At 37.4% G+C, this 21,209-nt stretch overlaps 1 protein-coding gene across 1 annotated transcript in view; it reads right to left on the bottom strand.

Annotated features, from left to right (window-relative positions):
- The window catches only part of LOC113062902 (BTB/POZ domain-containing protein 7-like), a 46,866-nt gene extending 26,625 nt beyond the window's left edge, over positions 1-20,241 (bottom strand). Inside the window, 3 exon segments of the mRNA XM_026232966.1 lie at positions 2-603; positions 2,353-2,568; positions 19,813-20,241. Of these exon segments, the coding sequence (XP_026088751.1) occupies positions 2-603; positions 2,353-2,434 (684 nt within the window). The 5' untranslated portion in view covers positions 2,435-2,568; positions 19,813-20,241.
- Between the last annotated feature and the right edge of the window lie 968 nt (positions 20,242-21,209).

Genomic DNA, 21,209 nt, shown 5'->3' with positions numbered 1-21,209 from the left:
GCGTACCGAACTCCTCACTCAGTCTGACCAGCACATCAACATTCTGCAACCTCACGTCCTCTGATCCTAGTTCACCTGTATAGAGGTAATGCAGCAACGAGGAGAACATGGGCGCATCCATGCCTGCCGTCCCAACATTCAACAACACCTCTGCCCCGTAACCTGGCGACGACGAAAGCAGGGTCTTGAAGAATGGGCAGCGGGCAGCCAGAATGGCTCGGTGTGCTGGGAAGCAGGAATCCTTGAAGATCAGGTCCACATCAGTGCAGTAATTGTGCTGATAAAGGTTGGCTAAATCACGCTGCAGGGTGCGAGCCTCAGGGCGGGCCAGGCCCGCCTGCAGACTGAGCTCTTTGAGTGCTGCCGTGCCATCATATTCCTCCACAAGGGCATTGACGTCGCGCACGTCCCAGCCCGAAAGGAGCTCGCGCATCTGCCGCGCATGATCGGCAGACCGACTGGACTTGCGTCGCTTAATGAATCTCCTTTTGAGCGTGGCCAAACCAGAGCTCTTTTTCTTTTTGTCCTGAGGTTTTTCAGGGCCATGTTCTAGGCTGTAGAGCTTGGACTCGCCGCCATAACCCTGTGGTGCATAGGAGGCGCCTGGTGACAGAAAAGAAACACATTGTGTAAGAGTCTGGGAGCCTCCAAAGTTGCCAGCAGGAAAATATGCATTGTGATGTCTGCTGAGATTATAATTAATGTTTATTCCAAATAAGTACAACACCAAAGTGGTTTAATTTTTTGCAAGTGCTTCAGATCAAATCTGAAATATATTTGACTTTTAATGACTTTGGACTGATAGAGTAAATTTACACTACAACTGGATTGAACTCAAGTTCACAGAATTGTCTCTCTATAACAGCAGTCAAAGTGATGTTTGAGGAGCAAACATCACTGATGAACATCACTTTAAGCCTTTACTTATTTTAGAAATTAAAATATGAATTCAAAATATTTCATTCCATTTTTTTATATTCATATATTCTGATAATCCCTTGAAGGAGTACTTCAATAAACATTCAAATTTTAAACCGTAAAGTATGCATCCCCAAACCATTTATTGTGCACTAAAACTAAACTTGAGTAGCAGAAACTGCATCTCTTCACATCAATTAGACATAAAATAAGATGAGACTATAAAAATGTATATTTAAATGCAAAGTCAGCAACACCAAAGCTCCCATAAGTATATTGATGAAGAGCCTGCATGCTCTAAATACTTTGATACTTTTGGGAGCTTTGGTGTTGCCGACTTTGTATTTAAATATTTTTCCACTTGTTTCTTAGTAAATTTATTTACATAGTAGTTTTTTATTATTTATTTATATAGTTTCTTAGTAAATTTATTATATATATATATTATTCTTGATCGAGCACCCAGTTGAGATTGATTTGCGTGTTTTTGCTTGCTTTTTTACTATAAAAATCGTATCCTTATAGAGAATTGTAAGTGGTATTTTGGAATGAGATGTTTTTAAAAGAGTAGAGTGAAAATACCTAAAATACTTTGAAATTAAAACAAATTCAAAAAGCTGGATTTTTTAAACAGTGAATGCAAAACATTATTTTTTGATGTAGCATTGTATAAACAATTCCAGTGTCAAAAGGAAAGTATGTATCCCCAAACCACTTAATGTGCACTTTTAACTTTCCCCCCTCTAAATCTCTACATTTTCACCTGCCAAAAAAGGAAACTATGAAGTCATCTAATGTCCTCCCCAGCATGGCTAATATCTCCCTGATGACACTTTATGTCTCAATCCAATGTTCCATTTCTCATTGTAGACCCACCGTCATGCGTGGCTTAGCATTTTGAAAGCACCATTACTTTACTGATCTCAAAGACAGCAAAGTCATCAAAATTTTCACATCAGAAAATGCAGTTAAAGCCAGACTCTGTGGAATACTGAGGGAAAAAAAATTACAAAGCAACTGCTGACAGTTGTGATACAATTTCCAAGCCTTTAAATAAATGAATACAGACAAGATGTTACAGTGAAAGAATATGAAAACTGTCCTAGTTGGTGAAGTCAATAATTTAATGAGATTCTATTTCTCTGTGCTGTTGAACAGCCTCTGAATGAATACCACTCTTTGTTTTTATTTGTTATATATATATATATATATTATATATATATATATATATATATATATTATATATATATATATATATATTATATATATATATATATATATATATATATATATATATATATATATATATATATATATATATATATATATATATATATATATATATATATATATATATATATATATATATAAACTTATTTTTTTTTAAATATGAACAACAAATGTCTCTGTAATAGTACTGAAAAGGGAGTTTACCTATGAAGGTCTGCTGGGTCTGTGGGTTACCCCCGAACCGAGGGGAGCACGAGTGAGGGTAGCTGGAGGCATTCACACCCATCCTCTCCCCCCTTCTTCCTCCTCTTAGTCACCCTGCTGGATCATTCCATCGGAGCGCTGACACACTGAGAGCTCACGGCTCTGCTCAATCAGACCTGTATGAATGTGGCGACACTGCAGCCATGTCCGTCATTCCTGGGAAAGAGAGAGAGGAGGGGGTGGAGAAAACATTAATCGTCAACAAGATGGAACGTCATGGAATCTGGACAAACAAAAGATTAATATAATAATATAATATTAAACCATAATAACTCATTATCACCTATATATATATATATATATATATATATAGATATATATATATATATATATATATATATATATATATATATATATATAGGTGAACATTTATAATTATAATTAATAATAAAAAATAAATTAACAAATGCAATCAGCTGTGTAAAATGGCATTGAATTGTTCTTGCTCTAATCTGAAAGCCAAATTAAACGAACAATACAAGCAAACCAAACAGACTATATAAGCAGAGCTCTGATGTTTACTTCTGCTTTTGAAGATCATTACAAAACAGCTGGAGGATTCTGACTTATTCAAACCCTCCCACTGATGTCATGTTAATGCAATCTGACAGAGGCACAACTGGCTAGTTTACTCAATCTAAACAATGTCTACAGTGCTTCACATCTCTTTTTATTTCTCTGTAATCTACTAATTTTTGCCTGTGACTTTGCTTTGGTCTTCAGTACTCAAGGCTAAACATCCACCCCATCGGCACAATGCATTATTTCTAGAAATGCAGACATCTTCCTCTGAACTGACCTGGCTGGCAACAAATTTAATACTGTTAGTTCTTTGCCAAATATGTATTTTTTGGGGAGGTGTATCCAGATGAAGAGCTATTGCTCCATCCATATATTTGTGTTTCATATTACATTCCAACCTTGCGCTGCTGGGAACTCCTCATACGGGGAGCCTATAACAGTTTGGGGAGACATAAATGCTTTACATCCCCCACTTGTGACACTGAGAGTGGGCTGAAAAGAGAATAATTTTTCCAGGCTGTGCCAAAGGACACCAGACAAAGCCATCTTTAGCTTAACATACACTGCTTAACCTTGATTAGACGTCCACTGCATGTGCGCTAAAGCACAGATCCCTCGTCTGCTGGCTCAGACGTTTTCCTCTTGACAGGGTGTGAACAGAGCTTTCTACAGTGGAAATGTGTTGCAATGTGCATTCAGCTGATGGAAATCCCGTTCCTATGAATGTTCAGTTGCACAGAGATATATATGTAGCTAGTCACCATTTCTGTGCTTTGCAATGACATCAGAGGGACAAGCAAATGAAATCGTAGACTCCTGTTTGGCGTTTAGTCTCTTTCACGCTGTGTTTGGAATGTTTGCAACATCAAAGCAGCAGTTTTAATGCAAACAGCAGATTCTGTTGTTGAATCTTCAACATCAAAGCGCTGTGGCATTAATATTTAAACAAACAAAAAAGTTAACTTGGCAAAAAAGGGCTATAATTTAACTTCTGACCCCTGTCCTTGAAATTATTCAAATTTTGCAGATATGCAGGGTATGAAATTAAAACCTGCCAACAATCCAATGTGGTATGTTTTGCAAAGTGGCAGGTGATTTTGCTTATCTGCCAGCCACTGTGGCAGGAGACCTGAACAACGTCTCGGATTGACAATGACAAGAAATGCCATTACAGCGGTTTCAGCTTAATGTTCACAGTGTTGTTTTAATAATTGCCCCAGTGCTACTGTGTTAAGTTTTTTTTCTAGTTTTACAATAAAAATAATACTTCTAATAACAACAAAGATGCTATTATTATTATTATTATTATTATATAGTCACTTGTTAGTTAGTTAATAATAATTATTAAAAATTATTTAATCATATTATAATATTATATAAATGAGCTGAACTCAAAGATCTTAGACTTGTTCTATGTACACAAAAGGCCTCTCTCTCAAATATTGTTCACAAATCTGTCTAAATCTGTGTTTGTGAGCACTACTCCTTTGCCAAAACAATCCATCCACCTCACAGGTGTGGCATATCAAGATTAGACAGTATGATTATTGCAAAGGTGTGCCTTAGGCCGGCCACAATAAAAGGCCACGTTTGTATAGTTTATATTGCTATAACTTCTGATTGGCTATTTTTTATTATTGTTCTGTTTTTAAATAGGCTATTGTTAACTGAAAGTATCTGTTGTGGAGTGAGGGGAACTAAAATAGCTTAGCTATGTTTACAGTGTTTATTATATTGTTAGTAAACATTTCGCGTCGGCGTAAAGAACACATACACATCAAATTTAAAATTAAAATTAAGCCGCTGTGAACTTGAGTATTGATGAATTTGTATTCACTCAGCAGTCAGCACAGCCGAACCCTCCATCAGATGAAGTAGCTGTGCATTGTTTAATAAAGTTGCTTTAAAGTACCAAAAACATCAGTCAAGGATAAAGCCCGCACTGAGGTATGCAGCAGGCTCATTATAAACACTCGATGGTGAAAAATGATAATCACAGCGTCCGATGCAACAACTGTCTCTCAGTGTGAGTGACAGGAATGGAGAGGGAATAAATGAATAGTTTTTTAATGCTGCAGAGCTCCAGAGCAGGCGCTGACACAGACAGCAGTTATGTAAGCAAGCAGAAGAGAGGAGCAGCTTTGTCAGATTAGGCAAATCAATAGGGAGCCTCTGCACCGTTGCTGCAGGGGAAAGTATTAATAATGCACCTCAAGGTTTTCAAACCGTCTAGGTATGCTTTCACCCAAAACAACATTTAAAGCTTAAGACAGACAATGTTTTCTTTTATTCGGACTACAAATCTAAAGAAAAGAGACCACAGAGTGAAACATTGAGAAATGTGTGCCCTGTGCATCTGCAAAGCTCAAACTGGGTCACATAAATCAGTCAGTATACACTCTCATACATCAATTGCAAGAGATGGTTTTCCTTGTAGCTGCCTCTGACCCATCTTCATTCCCATTCTTACATCGGCTGCAGTGGAATAGGGAGACTGATCCTTGATCAATGTTTTTCCTCTCTGGTTTAGAAGGATGAGAATCAGCTTGATAAAGAAAGGTCAGGGTTTAACAGGAACACCTGTTTCAGTCAGGCTGTCTGAACGGGCTCTTACTGTCTGAAACATTGAAGCATTGATTTTGAAATACTGCGATTTTTCTTCAACTCTGCCTATGCCTAAATGCTACGCAGAGAGAGGAGATTCTGCTATTCTTCAGCTTTACTATATCAGATGACAGGGGTTATGTGGATCCTCCCCTGAAAAAGCCTGTCATCACCACTTCGGCTGGGTGTGCCCCATATGGTGGGTGTTTGTGGACTTGGATTAAATCAAGCCTGTGGCTAGAAATGAAGCAGCACTGCAATGCTTATAAAAAGATGTTCATACACCAAAACATTACACAAATCAACTCATCACACCATAAAATGGGCTTCAGACATTGCAACAGTGCCTTAAAGGAATACAGGTTTAATAAAAGTTAAGCTTAATCAACAGCTTTTGTGGCATAATACCAGAAAAAAAAATCATTTTGACTTGTTCCTCTTTTTAAAATCAAAAATCAGGGTTACACTGAAGCACTTATAATGGCGCTAAACGGGACCAATCCATTAAACTTAAAATACTCACTTTTTCCATAGTACCAATGTTAAGATTTAAACAATTATCTCCATTAACATGATTTTAGCAGAGAACAGCAGGATCACTTACTAAACTTTTCCATGTTCTAATTTGACAACTGTACTGTACTTCAAAACCACTGTAAGTTCAAAGTTACCCAAAATTTGTCATTTTAAAAATGCATTTTTCCCCTTGTAATAGCAAATCTGAATGTTCAGCATCCATTACAGTCTTCAGTGTCACATGATCCTTCAGAAATCATTCAAATATCCTGATCTGCTGCTCAAGAATAATTTCTTATTATTATCAACGTTGAAAACAAGTTGAGCTGCGTAATATTTTTTTGGAAGCCATAATTTCAAACAGAAATCTATGAAACATTATTGTGATTTGATTCATTTAATTTTCTTTTACAAAAAAAGAAAAGAAAGAGAAATAACAGGAAATGAGTCAAAATTACTTTTTGCAGTGATTCACATTACATAGACAACAAATGCTGTCAATTAGACTACATTTTTATTGAACCCAGAATATTCCTTGAACCAAGCTGGCACAAGCTCTTACATTACTTTACTCTTCCAAATCACATAGCTGCATATCCATGAGCCAATAACAGCAAACAGATACTGTAGAATGTATTCCCAGTGTTCTACATGCCATTTTCCTTCTGTTGTATTTGGAGAGGGCCAGTTACATCCCATTTGATTTCAACATAAACATGCACCCAAATTCTACTGCCACAGTGAAAGCCAATGACATCCAGTTTGCATGGTAGCATGGGTGTAAGGGGCTGTGAGAGAGTACAACACTTCACCAGACCACGGAGCATAAGCAATGTCCATTGAACATCACTGGTATAAATGCTCTCTGTTCCAGGGTGTCTAGTTCTCTCGGAGACTGGGAGACAGTGATGGGGGGGGCGGGGCGGGGATGGGGGAGGTTACGGGCACCCATTGGCAGTTTCCTGTGAGCGGTGGCACTCTGGCTCGTGTGAAACTAATGAGGGTGGACAGAGCCAAGCCACACCAGGCCAGCTGCATGTCGTCTGGTCCACCCTGTTCTGCTTTTCTACTGGAATTCCACAGAGATTTGAAAATCAGAGCTGGGCGAAGAAGAGAAACAGAGTGAAAACACCATGCAATCAAATTTTAATCTAGGAATGGGCCAGTATGAGATTCTGACAGTATGATAACCTTAAGTAAAAATATCACAGTATCACTGTATTGTAACAGCTCTGAAATGTGTTATTTTCAAATGACTGGGTAAAAGAAATAAAGACTGACATCTTTATTTAACCTAAATATCTAATTACAGTTATTTAATTTTAGATATAATTCACATGCATATTATATAATTTCATATCATTAATATAATAATAATAATCTTACACAATTTGACTTAATAATAACACATGATTCCATCGCAACTCAGTTTGTGCAGGTCCAGAACAGAGAGTTTATAATAATGCAAAAAAAAAAAAAAAACGGCCAGTTGCCGTTCACGTAAAGGCCAAAGTATATTTTGGCCGCGCACCCCGTGGTACTGCGCGTGTGTCATCCGTCCGCGCTCATCTATGTTTGAGTATACTTTTGAAAGCTGTTCGGACGCGGCTGTGTGCGAGACGGAAAGGAACGCTGAATGTTAAGTGTACCCAGGCCTTAAGTTCCAGGGCAGCTCTTCAAGTTCGGCCATCCTACGCACACGTGACTGACCGCTCGCTCGCACCAACAGGAGGAGGAGGGGTCAGTGTTACTCTATGAAAACTATGACAAATATGGCTCCAGCAAAAAGGTTGATCAATGTCATGGATGAGAGTGTAAAGGCAAATGAGTTGAACACCTCAAGGAAAAGATTTTACACAGCAACAGGGAAATGCATTGGAAGTATTATCTGGACTGGACACTTCTAAAATAATTATTGATCAACATACAGTGGAGAGACTATTCTCACATGTTTGTTCTGGCAAGGCATCTGGGCCTGATGGTATTTCTGGATGGCTACTGCAATCGTGTAGTAAAGAACTAGAAGAAGCCTGGTGTCCCATCTACCAGAAGTCTGCAGACACACACCCAGTCCCCCTCTATCTGGAAGAGTTGTTACTATCCCTGTCCCCAAAAAGGCTAGTTGTAAGGAGAATAATGATTATCGTCCAGTGGCATTGATCTCGATAGTGATGAAGTGTTTGGAGAAAATTATGATTGATCATGTAAAAACTGAGGTTAGTAGTGCTTTGGATCCATTTCAATTTGCATATAGAATTAATAGAAGTACTGATGATGCTGCTATAACCATCACACATTTAATAAATAGACATCTAGAGGATACTAGCTCATATGCACGACTTTTGTTTTTAGATTTCAGTTCAGCTCTCAACATGCTGCAGTGCATCTTTTAATTAAGAGGTTGATGGATCTTAAAGTTCACCCTCTTATTATTAAATGGTTTAACTCTTTTTAACCAACCGTAGGCAGCAGGTTAGTGTCAATGGAACACTCTCTGAAGTTAGAACTTTGAGTACTGGAGACCCTCAGGGTTGTGTTAGTTCACCGGTGTTGTTCACTCTGTATACGGATGAGTGCAGAAGGTGCTACCCCAATAATCATATTATTCAATTCTCAGATGATACTGCAATTTTAGGATTATTAAAAAAGGATGGTGACCTGTCCGAATATTTTTCAGAGATAAGAAAATTTGTGTGATAACAACCACCAAGCTCTAAACGTAGGTAAGACCAAGGAAATGGTGTTTGATCCTAGAGGAGTGGGTGATCACAGGCCACTGAGCATCCACAAACAAAATGTAGCACAGGTCTCATCATATAAATATCTTGGGGTCTTTTTTGATGATTCACTAACATGGCATATACATGTGGATAATCTCTGTAGTAAGATACAACAAAGATTGCATTTTTTACGTCGTCTGAGAGTTCACAGGGTTGATAAAAACATTATGGTAATTTTTTACCAGGCAGTAATTCAGAGATACTGTGTATCACAGTATGGTTTGGGAACCGATCTGTGCAATCGAGATCAAAGCTGATACGAATGATACATACTGCTTGGAAAATTATAGGATTGAATGAATGGACACCACTGCAAACTATGTACGAACATGCCACTGTAAGACACGCTGAGAGGATTGTTTGTGATTTTTCCCATGTTTTGAATACAGAGTATGAGTTGGAACGGTATAATGGAAAATATTAGTGGTTTTGAAACTGTGAAACTTTCAAATCGTGGTATACCTTAAAACCGGTAATAAGTCCATGCCTATTTTAAACCTTCACATCCAACAATATTCATTGAGTGAAACATAAGGAGACAGCATGCCACCCCAAACTACTTCTTTTGATGATAAGGCGACGTGACATTTCATCAGGAGACACGCTGCCTTGAGAGACAAGGCTCGCCCTTTTCCGGAGTGAGCTTGAGGAATGCTTCACACAACACTTGACCCACAACCCACCCTCAAAATGGGAGATTCAGCAAATATAATTTCATAAAACATCTAATTAGGTCCTAAAAGGTCAGACCAGCACAAGACAATGAGATGTCTTCCAAGGAGACTGGCCATGTTCTAGTAGCCTTTATGTATGCCAGGACGGTCTGCTTTGTTGCTAAGGGGGGAAAAAGTTCCAGGTCACTTCAGTGTTTTCGGATTCAAGATGTTCCTCTTTTTAATAAATTCCCAATTTAAATAACCAGAGTTATGAGAAATGTCTTAGGCATGAATTTCAAAGTAATTAATATGGATTTATCTTGACTGATGATGATGTTCATTATGCTTGGGTCACAGCAGTCAGGGAGAGAATTGACAAACACATAAGCCATTGCTTTTCCCTGTCATCGGTCTTTGCATTTATTCATTCACTGCAGTGCTGTGGTTTGTTTTTTTGGTCAGTCCTTGATAGATGATGATGACTACATGTAACTGGGTGAATCTCCAAGTCACATTTTACCCCCAAAATCGAAAGACAATGATAAAGAATAAATAAATCTAAAGATACAATAAATATTTTAATTTGTAAAATAAAACCTACTATTAGGACTATTATGGATTTTCAGGATGATTCAAATTATTTTATCCCAGCTTCTCATTATTGTAACTGTAAAGTCAATTATTATATAAATTAGTTATCTGTGATACTGCTTCTTAAACTGCAAAAGTTTATTTAAAAGTATTAGTACAGTAAAAAATAAAAAATAAAAGAAGAGAGAATCAAAAATAATGAGAAAATCCTGTGACATTGCTGTACTGAGAATGGGAGTCAATTGGAATTGGGTGGGTTTTATAGTCTAGAAAATAATGAAGAGTAATAATAGCAAAATACCAGATTACATTTTCTTTTTGCAAAGAAAGGCTTCAGTTTTTTTTGGTGTTTGGTGAAACTTGATCTGGGCATTACTTGGTAGTTTCAGGTTTAATGGACATAAAATATTTAGAATCCTTGGTCTTAAAATAATTACTGCCTGCATGACAAAGAGTCTTTTCTCAATAGTATCATCATAAGGACAGTTCCAATGACGCGAGAACAGTTTACTAGCTTACTCTAACTACCTCTTAGTATCACACACATGGCAGAAGGACAATTATACATGTTTTTTCTTTCATTGGCAAAAATGCCTGCTTCCTGTTTGTGTTCATTATTCCATTCATTTAAGTATCTTTATCTGTGCCTTTCCTCTGCAAAAGGGAAATGCCACGCTTTCATTTCTCTAAACTCATATGACAGTATCACACTCAAATTGTCTTTACTGTAAATAAAAACGAAAAAAGCACTTGGGCTGGAAATATCGTCATGCTCATTTCGGTGTTCTAAGCCAATTGAAAACAAATAAAAACTAGACAGCTTTTGATTGAATTTTGAAAGTTATAGTAAGTTATAGGTGCATCAATATAAAATAAAATATCTCGCTTGGCATTGAACTTTGAGCTTTAGAATTTTACAGCTATTATTTATACTCTAACAACAACATTACACACTAAGTTAAGTTTAAAACATGGGATCACGAAGAACGGGACCTTTATTGTTTAATGTAAAATGTTTTTTATTCTTAAGAAGTATTCTAATTAGTTGAGATAGTGAATTGGTGGGTTTTTGTTAAATGTGAGCCAAATCATCACAATTAAAAGAACCAAAGACTTAAACTACTTCAGTCTGTGTGCATTGAATTTAATACCCAAGTTTCACAATTTGAGTTGAATTACTGAAATAAATTAACTTTTTCATGACATTCTAATTTATTCAGAAGCACCTGTATGTCTAGACATTTTGTCACACCTTAACTTAGTGATTATTTTGACTTATGTCTGTTCTAGAGATGTTACAACTTTTTGATAAAGCTCTAGGTTAATTGGATTTCTTTTGGAAATATGTTTCAAATTCACACTGAATGCCTTTATGACTGTAAAGCATGTCTGTGTGTGTCAAAATCGTGACCTAAAATCTAAATAGCAAAATTGATCAAAAGAATTGAAAGTTTTTTTTTTTTTTTTGTCCATATCGCACAGCCCTAATCAATACCACAATACACAACCTCACTGACTAAAGAATTACAGCTAAAACTAAAAAACCACCCCTTCCATTTTCTGCTGAAATACCATTGTCAATATGAATTAGTCTAACTATCTGTTGTGTTACAGAGTGCAAAACCACAGTGGGTCACATAATTCAATTTTCATTGTATCTAAATATTTTCAATGATTTAAACCACTGGAAAATAATAAATTATAAAGAAAAAGAAGAAATCTGAAAAACTGTGCAATTTGGTCCCCTTCCTTGGCAAGAGTCCATCACTTTTCAATTTTAAAAGGGCTTTCTTCAGCTCGCACTCCCAGTAGACTCAGCCTATGACCCTTTCAGTAATGCATGAATGAATGTAGGAGGAGAGAGAGAGAATTGTGTGGAACTCCTGGATCACACAAATGTTTGACTGAGCCATAAGATATGACAGTAGAAGATAGCTTGTCTGTGGTTCGAACACTGTTGGTCCTACGCATCAAAATGCAAAAATGTATTCTACCTAAATTGTAAGTCTGTTTAAATGTGTAGTTATCACAGTTTTTGCACAGTTAAGATACAGTTTTCATTTGTCTGTTCAAATACAAATGACATCATGCAAAAATATAATATCTAAAGGATCAAAATGACTGGATGATGTCTAAATAGTTCAGCTTTGCAAAAACCAGGCTTGTAGGATTTCAGTTAGGCTAAAGCATATGCACGACATTTTAAATAGACAAAAGCATTGCTTTGGTCTGAAAGAAAAGTGCATGCAAATGAACTTAATGTTAAACAAAATCGTGGCTGAATGAAGCCTATGTGGGATTCTTTTGCACTTGCTAAATGTAAACCAGATGTGAAACACACGATATGAACTCTACCGAAATCCATTCGTCTCCTTCAACTCACATTTTTCACCAGAACACCAAGACAAAAACAAATGGAAGCAAAGCAACAGAGACAATTAATTGATGAATGGTGTCCTTTCTATGTAATCACCTCTGCTTTCTGCTGCTGTTTCCAAAATCAGCTGGACTAAATTTAGTGATTTGGCCTAGTCCTCCATTGATCTGAACTGCTGACAGCCGAAGCTTGTAAAGTACCACTGATCAAAATAAATAAATAATTACTAGACTATCAGTCTTGGCAAAACACTTCTGTTGTACAAGAGACAAATGCTTATATTAAATCAGACCCTGCAGCACGCTGTTTCTGAAGACCGCTCTACTGTACATAAAAAGTGTATAAATAGTACAGGACTTTGGCTATCCTTAAAAACGACAGAGAATTAGATCAACACGGGACTGACAAGCATGCTAATGTATTTGACATCTGTGTCCACTAAGTCCACAGTTTATGAGCTTGATCCAAAAAGAGGGAAAAATTGGGATGGCAGCTTTTTTGGTCTCTGTGCTACAGAAGCAGAGCAATTAATGGAAAAAAGCTCCAACCACAATGGACAATTAAAAGTGTGTCCAAAATGAGGTTGAAACTGGATCTTCCTCCTCCCTGTGGAGAGACTTTTGTAAGTATTTCTGTGCTGAGCGTGACCTGATATGCCAGTCCAGATACAGGTAGGCATTCACTTTCTGAGGCCAAACGCCTTGATCCAGATGAATCAAAGGAAGCCTTTACTGGGCGAGTCGAGGGTTGTTCATATGATTTTCTTCTTATTAAGATGAGTCACTGTGACCATGATACCTCATTATTGTAAAGCAGATGAGTACTGGGGAGCTCTCTTGACAACTAGAGTCAGGAAAATGGGCTAATCACGATGGACTCGATCTCTGTATAGGGCTGGGGACTTCTGTCTGTTCCTGTTCCTGTTGCACCTTTGAACAAATTACTTCACTGTTATAGACCCTGCAGCTACCTCAGAGCTTTGCTTCTCACCTCTTACCTGTCTGTGTGCCAGATACATGCAGGAATAAAACACCTAAACACTTGCACAAACCAGGTAGACTTGGAGTAATAGAAGTCATCGATACAAATCCTCTGTAAAATTAGTGTTTAATCAAAGTGAGTCTAAGTGTGAAGGACATTCATTACTCCTCCTTTCATTGTCTAGTCACCTGTGCAAAGAACAAATGTGATTATGCACTACTGTAAACAAGTAGAATCTGTTCCTCATAATATACTCATTTAGGGGTGCTCCGATCACGATCGGCCGATCGTTAATGCGCATCTCGTCAGTAAAGCCGGTTTTCTAATCAGCGGTTAATTCCATCAGGTGCGTGATTTCTCATAGAGCAGCTGTTACTACACAGAGCCGTTGTTAATAGAGAAGATGGGCCAATAAACGCTGAAAATTAACTTGATTTGCGCATCTTCTCTATTAACAACGGCTCTGTGTAGTAACAGCTGCTCTATGAGAAATCACGCACCTGATGGAATTAACCGCTGATTAGAAAACCGGCTTTACTGACAAGATGCGCATTAACGATCGGCCGATCGTGATCGGAGCACCTCTATACTCATTGATCACAGTTCAGACATCAGAAACGACATAGCCTGCAGTGTGAAGGGTGACCAGTAGGGCTGGGACAATGTGTCGAGGTCATCGATGACGTCGACGCAACAAATACACATCAATTCGTCAACCTGGTTTTATTTCTCTAAAAAACGTTTGCAAAACATTTACCTTATGTGCGCTAAATATACGCCATGGCCGGATCAACATTCTGTCCAACGTTATATAACCAATCCAGGGGGTTTTCTGCATTTATCTTTTTTTTTGGCGGCTGTCAAAGCCTTATTTGATCGGTGAGTGATGTAGAATAGAATGACTGCTGCGCCTGACAGGGCGCGTACGAGAGAGAGCCCCGGCTGTGCGCGCACTCACAGTCTCCAAACAACACGAGCGCTTCTTGCTCTCTCTCTCCCTTGTGCATATTAATCAAAATCATTAAACACGATAGAAAAAGGGCGAAACACCAAAGTTTCACGCGCGCTCGCGCACTCACAGTCTTCAAACTACATGACCGCTGTCTTGCGCTCTCTCTCCCTCTTGCATATTAACCAAAATCATTAGACACGATAGAAAAAGGACGGAACGCCAAATTTTCACGTGGAGCATTCAGAGATTTTTTTTTTTCTCCATGACAGGCTGCTGGCTCCCACTGTTAATTTTTTTTTTTTTTTTTTTTTTTTTTTTGCAAAAGCACTCTCTGTATTAGCCCAAAGCCCTCAAGTTTACATTGGTTACTGTATTCTTTCAATTGCTCTAAACAAGTATTTTGGGTGACCTTTTTTATTGAATGCTAGACATCAAATTGTTGTTATTTTCATCTGAAAGAATAACTTTTTTTCAGTAAGCTGGGCCCTATGTGTTCAGTAAGCTATGTGTTTTCAAGGCTTCAAGGTTTTATTCAATGCTATCTCTATTCAAGTGCAAAGTAATGCATTCTTAGTCAGTCTTTTATTTTGTAATTTTTAGAGCAATAAACATATATTGCAATGTTAAGGAATTCATGTTTTTTTCATTCAGAGTTGTAAATCAACATGTATAAATTGTTAGTAGTCAATTAATGGGGAGATAATCGAAATTGAATCGGTCCGAAAAAATTAATTGTTAGATTAAATCGATGCATCGAAAAAATATTCGCTAGATTAATCGTTTAAAAATAATCGTTTATCCCAGCCCTAGTGACCAGGATCCCCAGAGTGTCTCAGGGCCCAAGTGTATTTGACAGGGTGAAGCCTGATGCAGGGCAGACTGCTAATGCATTATCAAAAACCTTATATGGGTTGCTGAGAGCCTTAATGCCTTTAGAAAGCCAGTCAGTCAAAAAATACTGAAACCCCTGCTAAGACTATAGCCTAGAATTAGCTATGCATTTTAGATGGTCATGTGTATAGAACACTTAGAAAAGCTACTGAATGTGTGTGCAAACCATTTCAAGCTAACAAAACAAGCAATTGGCTATTTAAAAAACAACAACTGAGCTTTAGCGATTTGCAAATCATCATATTATCGAAATCAACTTGAGTCTGCAAATTGACTGAATGACTACGCAACTAATCAGTTAAAAAGGAAGCCCTGTATCATTAGGCTGATTTTGGGCTAACTAAAAATTGATTGGATGGGTTTCTTATGGGGGCATTTATACAAAGTGCAAAGGTGTGCAAAAAACAAAGTAAGATACAATGCAATGGCCAAAGAGCCCCTTCTATTAGTGTTTTGCAGCTAAAATTAAAAAAAAATATATATATATGTGTGTGTGTGTGTGTGTGTGTGTGTAAAAAATACAATATACAATTATATATAAATATATCACATTATAAAAACTTTCATCTTAATAACATCATCATTAAGAGTAAAAAAAATAATCTGAGAAAATGCAAATAACCCCGTCTGTGCCATAGAAAGAGGGAAAAAACTAAATACCCTGACCGCAACTCTCCAAACAGGGCATTCCAGCAGTGAGTTGTGGTTTGTGAACACACACTCCACCAAACCACTTTTGCCTATTTCATGCCATTAAAATGAATGAATAAAAGCCTGCAAGATCTGAGGTCTCCTACAAGAGTGATGTCAAGCCACAGAGCTATTGCTGAATGGGAGTTAAACTTCAAGAGACTTTAGATTGCAACACAATACTGCTGAATGATTGATACAACGCTTCGGCCTGTGAGGGATGCTCAATAATAGGCAAAAAAGAAAAACCAAGATGAATTTATTTTTATGGGGGGGGGGGGGGGGTAAATTGTTCAGCTATGCTCTCTTTTTTGTGTTTGATTCAATGTGGGAGCAAGGATGTATGGGATCAGAATCCCGCCAAATGTACTGCAGTCACAGATCTAAAAACAATAAGCATAAATACAATATTTTATAACACGTTTAAAATAAACAAAAACAAAAGCATTTTTTTTTTACATAAACAGCGCAGTCATGGATCGAAAAATAATAAGCGTGAATCAAAAATGTAAACATTTAAAATTATATTGCACAAAACTGAAAAATGAACTCAAAATGTTCCAAATCGTAAACAAAATTTTTGTGGTCCTTTCCCCATTGCTCTTGTTTCCACGTTCTGCGCTTGCGTTTCTAAATGTTGCAGTTAGAGTTTCATGTTAATCAGGGTGGGCTTCAGCATCACCATTGGCCCACAAGTTCTAGATTGACAGCTGCTCCTCTAGCCAATCAGTCCAAAGGGGAGTTGACGTCACTCCAATTAGACTCGTGGCTGCTGTGGCAGGTGTGTGAAGATGGATAACCTGCGTCAGCAGGCCAATCACAGACGATCTCAGGTCTCACGTGACAGAAACATTCCCTTTGTGTTTTGATATTTTCTGCATGCTCTATCATGTAGTCCGAGTAGGCCGATATCTAGCCTGTTAACATGTGTCTTGTTAGTTTGGTTTAGTGAGCAATACTTTATATTAGTAAATCTCCATCACCTGCGCACTTTTACATGGAGCAGCATTAGGCACATTTGACTTGAAGCAGCGCTGCACAGAATGATCACTGTATGACATCAAATACCGCGTGAGCGATTCTAATGCATTGGATCCGCGTGCTCTCTTATCACTCACGCTATACTTTGATGCTCCATGTGAAAGCTTGCAGGTGATGGAGGTTTACCGCTGATTACAGAACCGGCTTTACTGACAAGATAAATTAAATATTGCGTGTGAATTATCATGCAGTCCTACTGCCTAATATAAAGTATTGCTCACTAAACCAAACTAACAAGACACATGTTAACAGGCTAGATATTGGCCTACTCGGACTACTATGCTGCAACATTTTTTTTTTTTGTGAAATAGCAGATCCTGAAAATGACATTTCTATGAAAAAAAAAAGAGTTGAAACAGCATTAAAGCTCACTTTCCGCATTTGAAATAAATCCACTGCTGCAGTCTTGGTCTTGAACAGCACTGGGTTTCATTAGTGCATGATTATGAGGGCTCGACAAAGGAAGTGAGCACTTAATACCCATGTGTGTACGCGTGTGTCAAAGAGAGTGTGCAACCCCACAGCCCCCCCCCCAACCCCCCAAAAAAGGGGAAGATTAAAAGCATCCTATTGGACAAGGTGAAATATTGGGACCTGAGTCAGCCTGTCATTTTAAGAAAAAGGGGAAAAAGACAACGAAGGGGAGTGGAAAATGAAAACATGTCCCACTTTCCTTTACCCATCCAATTTCTCTCTCCAGTGACAGCAGCCAGAGGTCAAGCCACTGTGCTTGTAGAACAACCAGGACCTTCAAAAACTGCACACTAAAAAAAATATATATTTCTATATCTATCCATGTGTATGTGTATTCTGGCTTAATGTTGCAAAAAATAGCAAACATTATAGCAATTATGTCAGCACAGTCCAAATGTATAAGATTTGCAGTCCTTATAATGCAAATGTATGGGAAACACATCCCACAGTACAACCACCTGAGCCAAAGTTCAGTCTACTCATCACCATGACTTTCACTGCGTTTGTAGAAGGCACTGCAGCCAGACCGATATACACAACACAGACTGGAAGTTAACTTAGGTCCAGACGCGTGCGCCCGATGAAACCGTCTATTAATTGATATGGACTACTTTTGTGCTATTTAGAATGTATTAGCTGTTGTCACTGATTTGCATGAATATTCTTCAAAATATTTCATTACAGGTTTAGGAATGAAATGAGGGTGAGTAAATGATGACAGAACTCACATTTTCAGGTCAACTATCCCTTTAACACAGAACTGCAGCACCATCAAACATAAATCTCACGTAACGGTTTGCACCGGCACATATTGCAGCAAAATAACAGAGGAAACGATGGCCTACATGACAGGAAGATAAAAAAGGGGGAAACCCCAACACCTCAACCTCAGTCACAACATGTCTACAACATACTGTAGGAGCCAAACCACACTGCTCTCTTCACTCGAATGTTTCGTGAATAACCCACCTTGATGAACAACAATGGTGCTTATTGAGCTATATTAAAGATGACACTCTCTCGACAGAGCAGCAGCAGATAAACCAACAAAGAATTGTTTTGGTTTCATTAAAACATTTACCTTTGGCTCTCATAGGTAGCCGCTAGGCTAGCAGTAAATCACACCATCTCTAGTCTTGCTTGGGGGACATCTGATAAAACAAGGCACTCGAAATTCCTGAATATTTCCTACAACACCAATTGATTATCACTGTGACCATCTCCATTATCACAAAGAAATCAGTTTGGGTTGCAAAACAATTCTCCATCAGCACATTATTATTAGTTATCTCACAACACATTTTAAGGCTCCTGGGAACACTGTTCTGTGTGGGAAACTGAGAGATACTGTGGAGGTGAATGAACTCAAGGGGGGCAAACAGGATGGGACTTGATGTAAACCAATTTGGTCATCAGTTAAGACTTTGCCTTTAATAAGACCCTGATGACTTCCAGAATTCCTGAGGAAATAAACAGTCAAGACAAAGACAGGGGAATACGTTCCTGTCCAGTAATTGTCCTAAACAATGCCCTGTGTAATTGCAGAGGTCCAAAATAAGGTACAGTGCACAAGCCTCTTTATACAAATAAAGGCAGGTCAACGAAGGAGGACCTGTTAGAAGAAGCAAAATAGCTCTCTTTTGGGGACTATAGTGTTTTTTTACAAGCACAAACATCTCTAACATGCCAAGTATGCTTTTGAAACTTAGAAGTATCTATACAAGTTATACTGGGCAACTGGAAGTGTATGTCTTAAATCAAGTCAGTATCATATTTAAAACTGACTGTAATATGCTGGTGGCTACTGAACGCTCAAATTGAATATGCATCCTTATTTCTAAAATCTTCCTCTATTAAATTACGTGTCCGCATACATGAAAGGCATTGCATCTGTAATAACTGCACACTACGCATACTCAGCTAGCCTAGCTTTATGTGCATTTAGCATTCAGGTGGCTCTTTACAGCTCCTTTGGGTGTAAAAGTTATCAAAATGCGGCATATCTAGTTGATTTAACCTATTTATGCAATAAACTAAAGAACTTAGGTGATGTTAATGTTTTTGGTTTAGCATCTAAGCTAACCATAACAACTAAAAGCTTTGCTTACTAGGTCTACGTGGAAGAGTGAAATATGTTACTATTTGAAGTTTATCCGGTTATAATAACCAACATTATGGATAAATAGTCGCGGGCTGTTGTGGTTTTAATACACAAGCCACAACTGTAAATGTAGCTAATTCAGCAGCTCGCCATGGCAGATTAGCAAGCAAAGCAAAAAAAAAAAAAAAAAAAAAAAAAAAGGAGAAAAATGCCTTCAATCCTACCTGAGTCAAGTTTACTGCTCCTCTCTTCTCTTCTTGCTCATAAAACGAGCCTAAATCCAAGTCAATGACTCCTGATATTTGTTTAGCCGAGGAAATTCTTTCGCACTTATCTTTCGTAGAGTGTAATTGAGAAAAAAAGCCTCTGCTCGTCCCACACACACATACACACACACACACACACAGAGAGACATACAAACACATATGTTAAGCGCTAGCAGGCTGCTAGTACTTTTTCGTTACACCATCCGTCCTACATTACTCGGCTCGTTCAAAAACAAAACAGCTCAAATAGAGTCTGTGCTCTTCGCTTTCAGTTTGCTATTAGCAAGTATTACATGTAGTGCTGTATCCTCCTCTTATTCAGTAAAACAATGAGGGGAGGGCTGTCAGTATTCGGTTAGCAATGTCGCTACGCCATCTATCTGTTTGAGCTCAGATGAGGCATAGAGCAAAAAGGTCCAATAAGCCTTCTCTCTCTCTCTCTCTCTCTCTCTCTCTCTCTCTCTCTCTCTCTCTCTCTCTCTCTCTCCCTCTCTCTCTCCCTCTCCCTCTCTCTCTCTACAACTATTTGAAAATCTGGACTCCAAGGGTGCAAAAAATCTAAATACTAAGAAAATGGCCTTTATAGTTGTCCAATGAAGTTCTTATCAATGTATATTACTAATGAAAAAATAGGTTTTTCTATATTTATTGTAGGAAATTTATAAAATTTATTCATGGAAGATAATATTTATTCAATATCCTAAAGATTTTTGGCATAAAAGAAAAATTGATAATTTTGTTTACCCATACAATGTATTTTTGGCTATTGCTACAAATACACACACACACACACACACACACACACATATATACACATACATATAATTCTATATATATATATATATATATATATATATATATATATACATATACATATAATTTTTTTTTTTATTAAACCACCTAACAGCTTTAATAATATTATATGATATTAAAGTTCTATAATATTCTTATATAATTCTTATGTTTTTATAATATAATATAATATAATATAATATAATATAATATAATATAATATAATATAATATAATATAATATAATATAATATAATATAATATAATATAATTGTTTCTTTCTTTAGTCATCAGGCTTTTCCAATAGGAGGGCGACAATGACACATTATTGAACTGTTGTCCAGGTGGCTTCAAATGGATGGCCGAAAATTTCTCGTAAATTTATATGACGTCATTAATAATCAATGCAAATCTGGATAAAGTTGGTTTAAAAAAAAAAAAAAGAAAAAAGAAAAGATTAATAAAATGACTGAATTTAATTTCAGTAACTTCATACACATCACTCACTATCACAAACAAAGGCACAAAAAATCTTGCTTTCAGGAATGTTTTGTCCTACTTTTA

The sequence above is a fragment of the Carassius auratus genome, chromosome 45 (assembly GCF_003368295.1).
Source record: "Carassius auratus strain Wakin chromosome 45, ASM336829v1, whole genome shotgun sequence".
Lineage (NCBI taxonomy): Eukaryota > Metazoa > Chordata > Actinopteri > Cypriniformes > Cyprinidae > Carassius > Carassius auratus.
The sequence above is the reverse complement of the archived record's forward strand: the minus strand, read 5'-3'. Positions and strand labels throughout refer to the sequence as shown.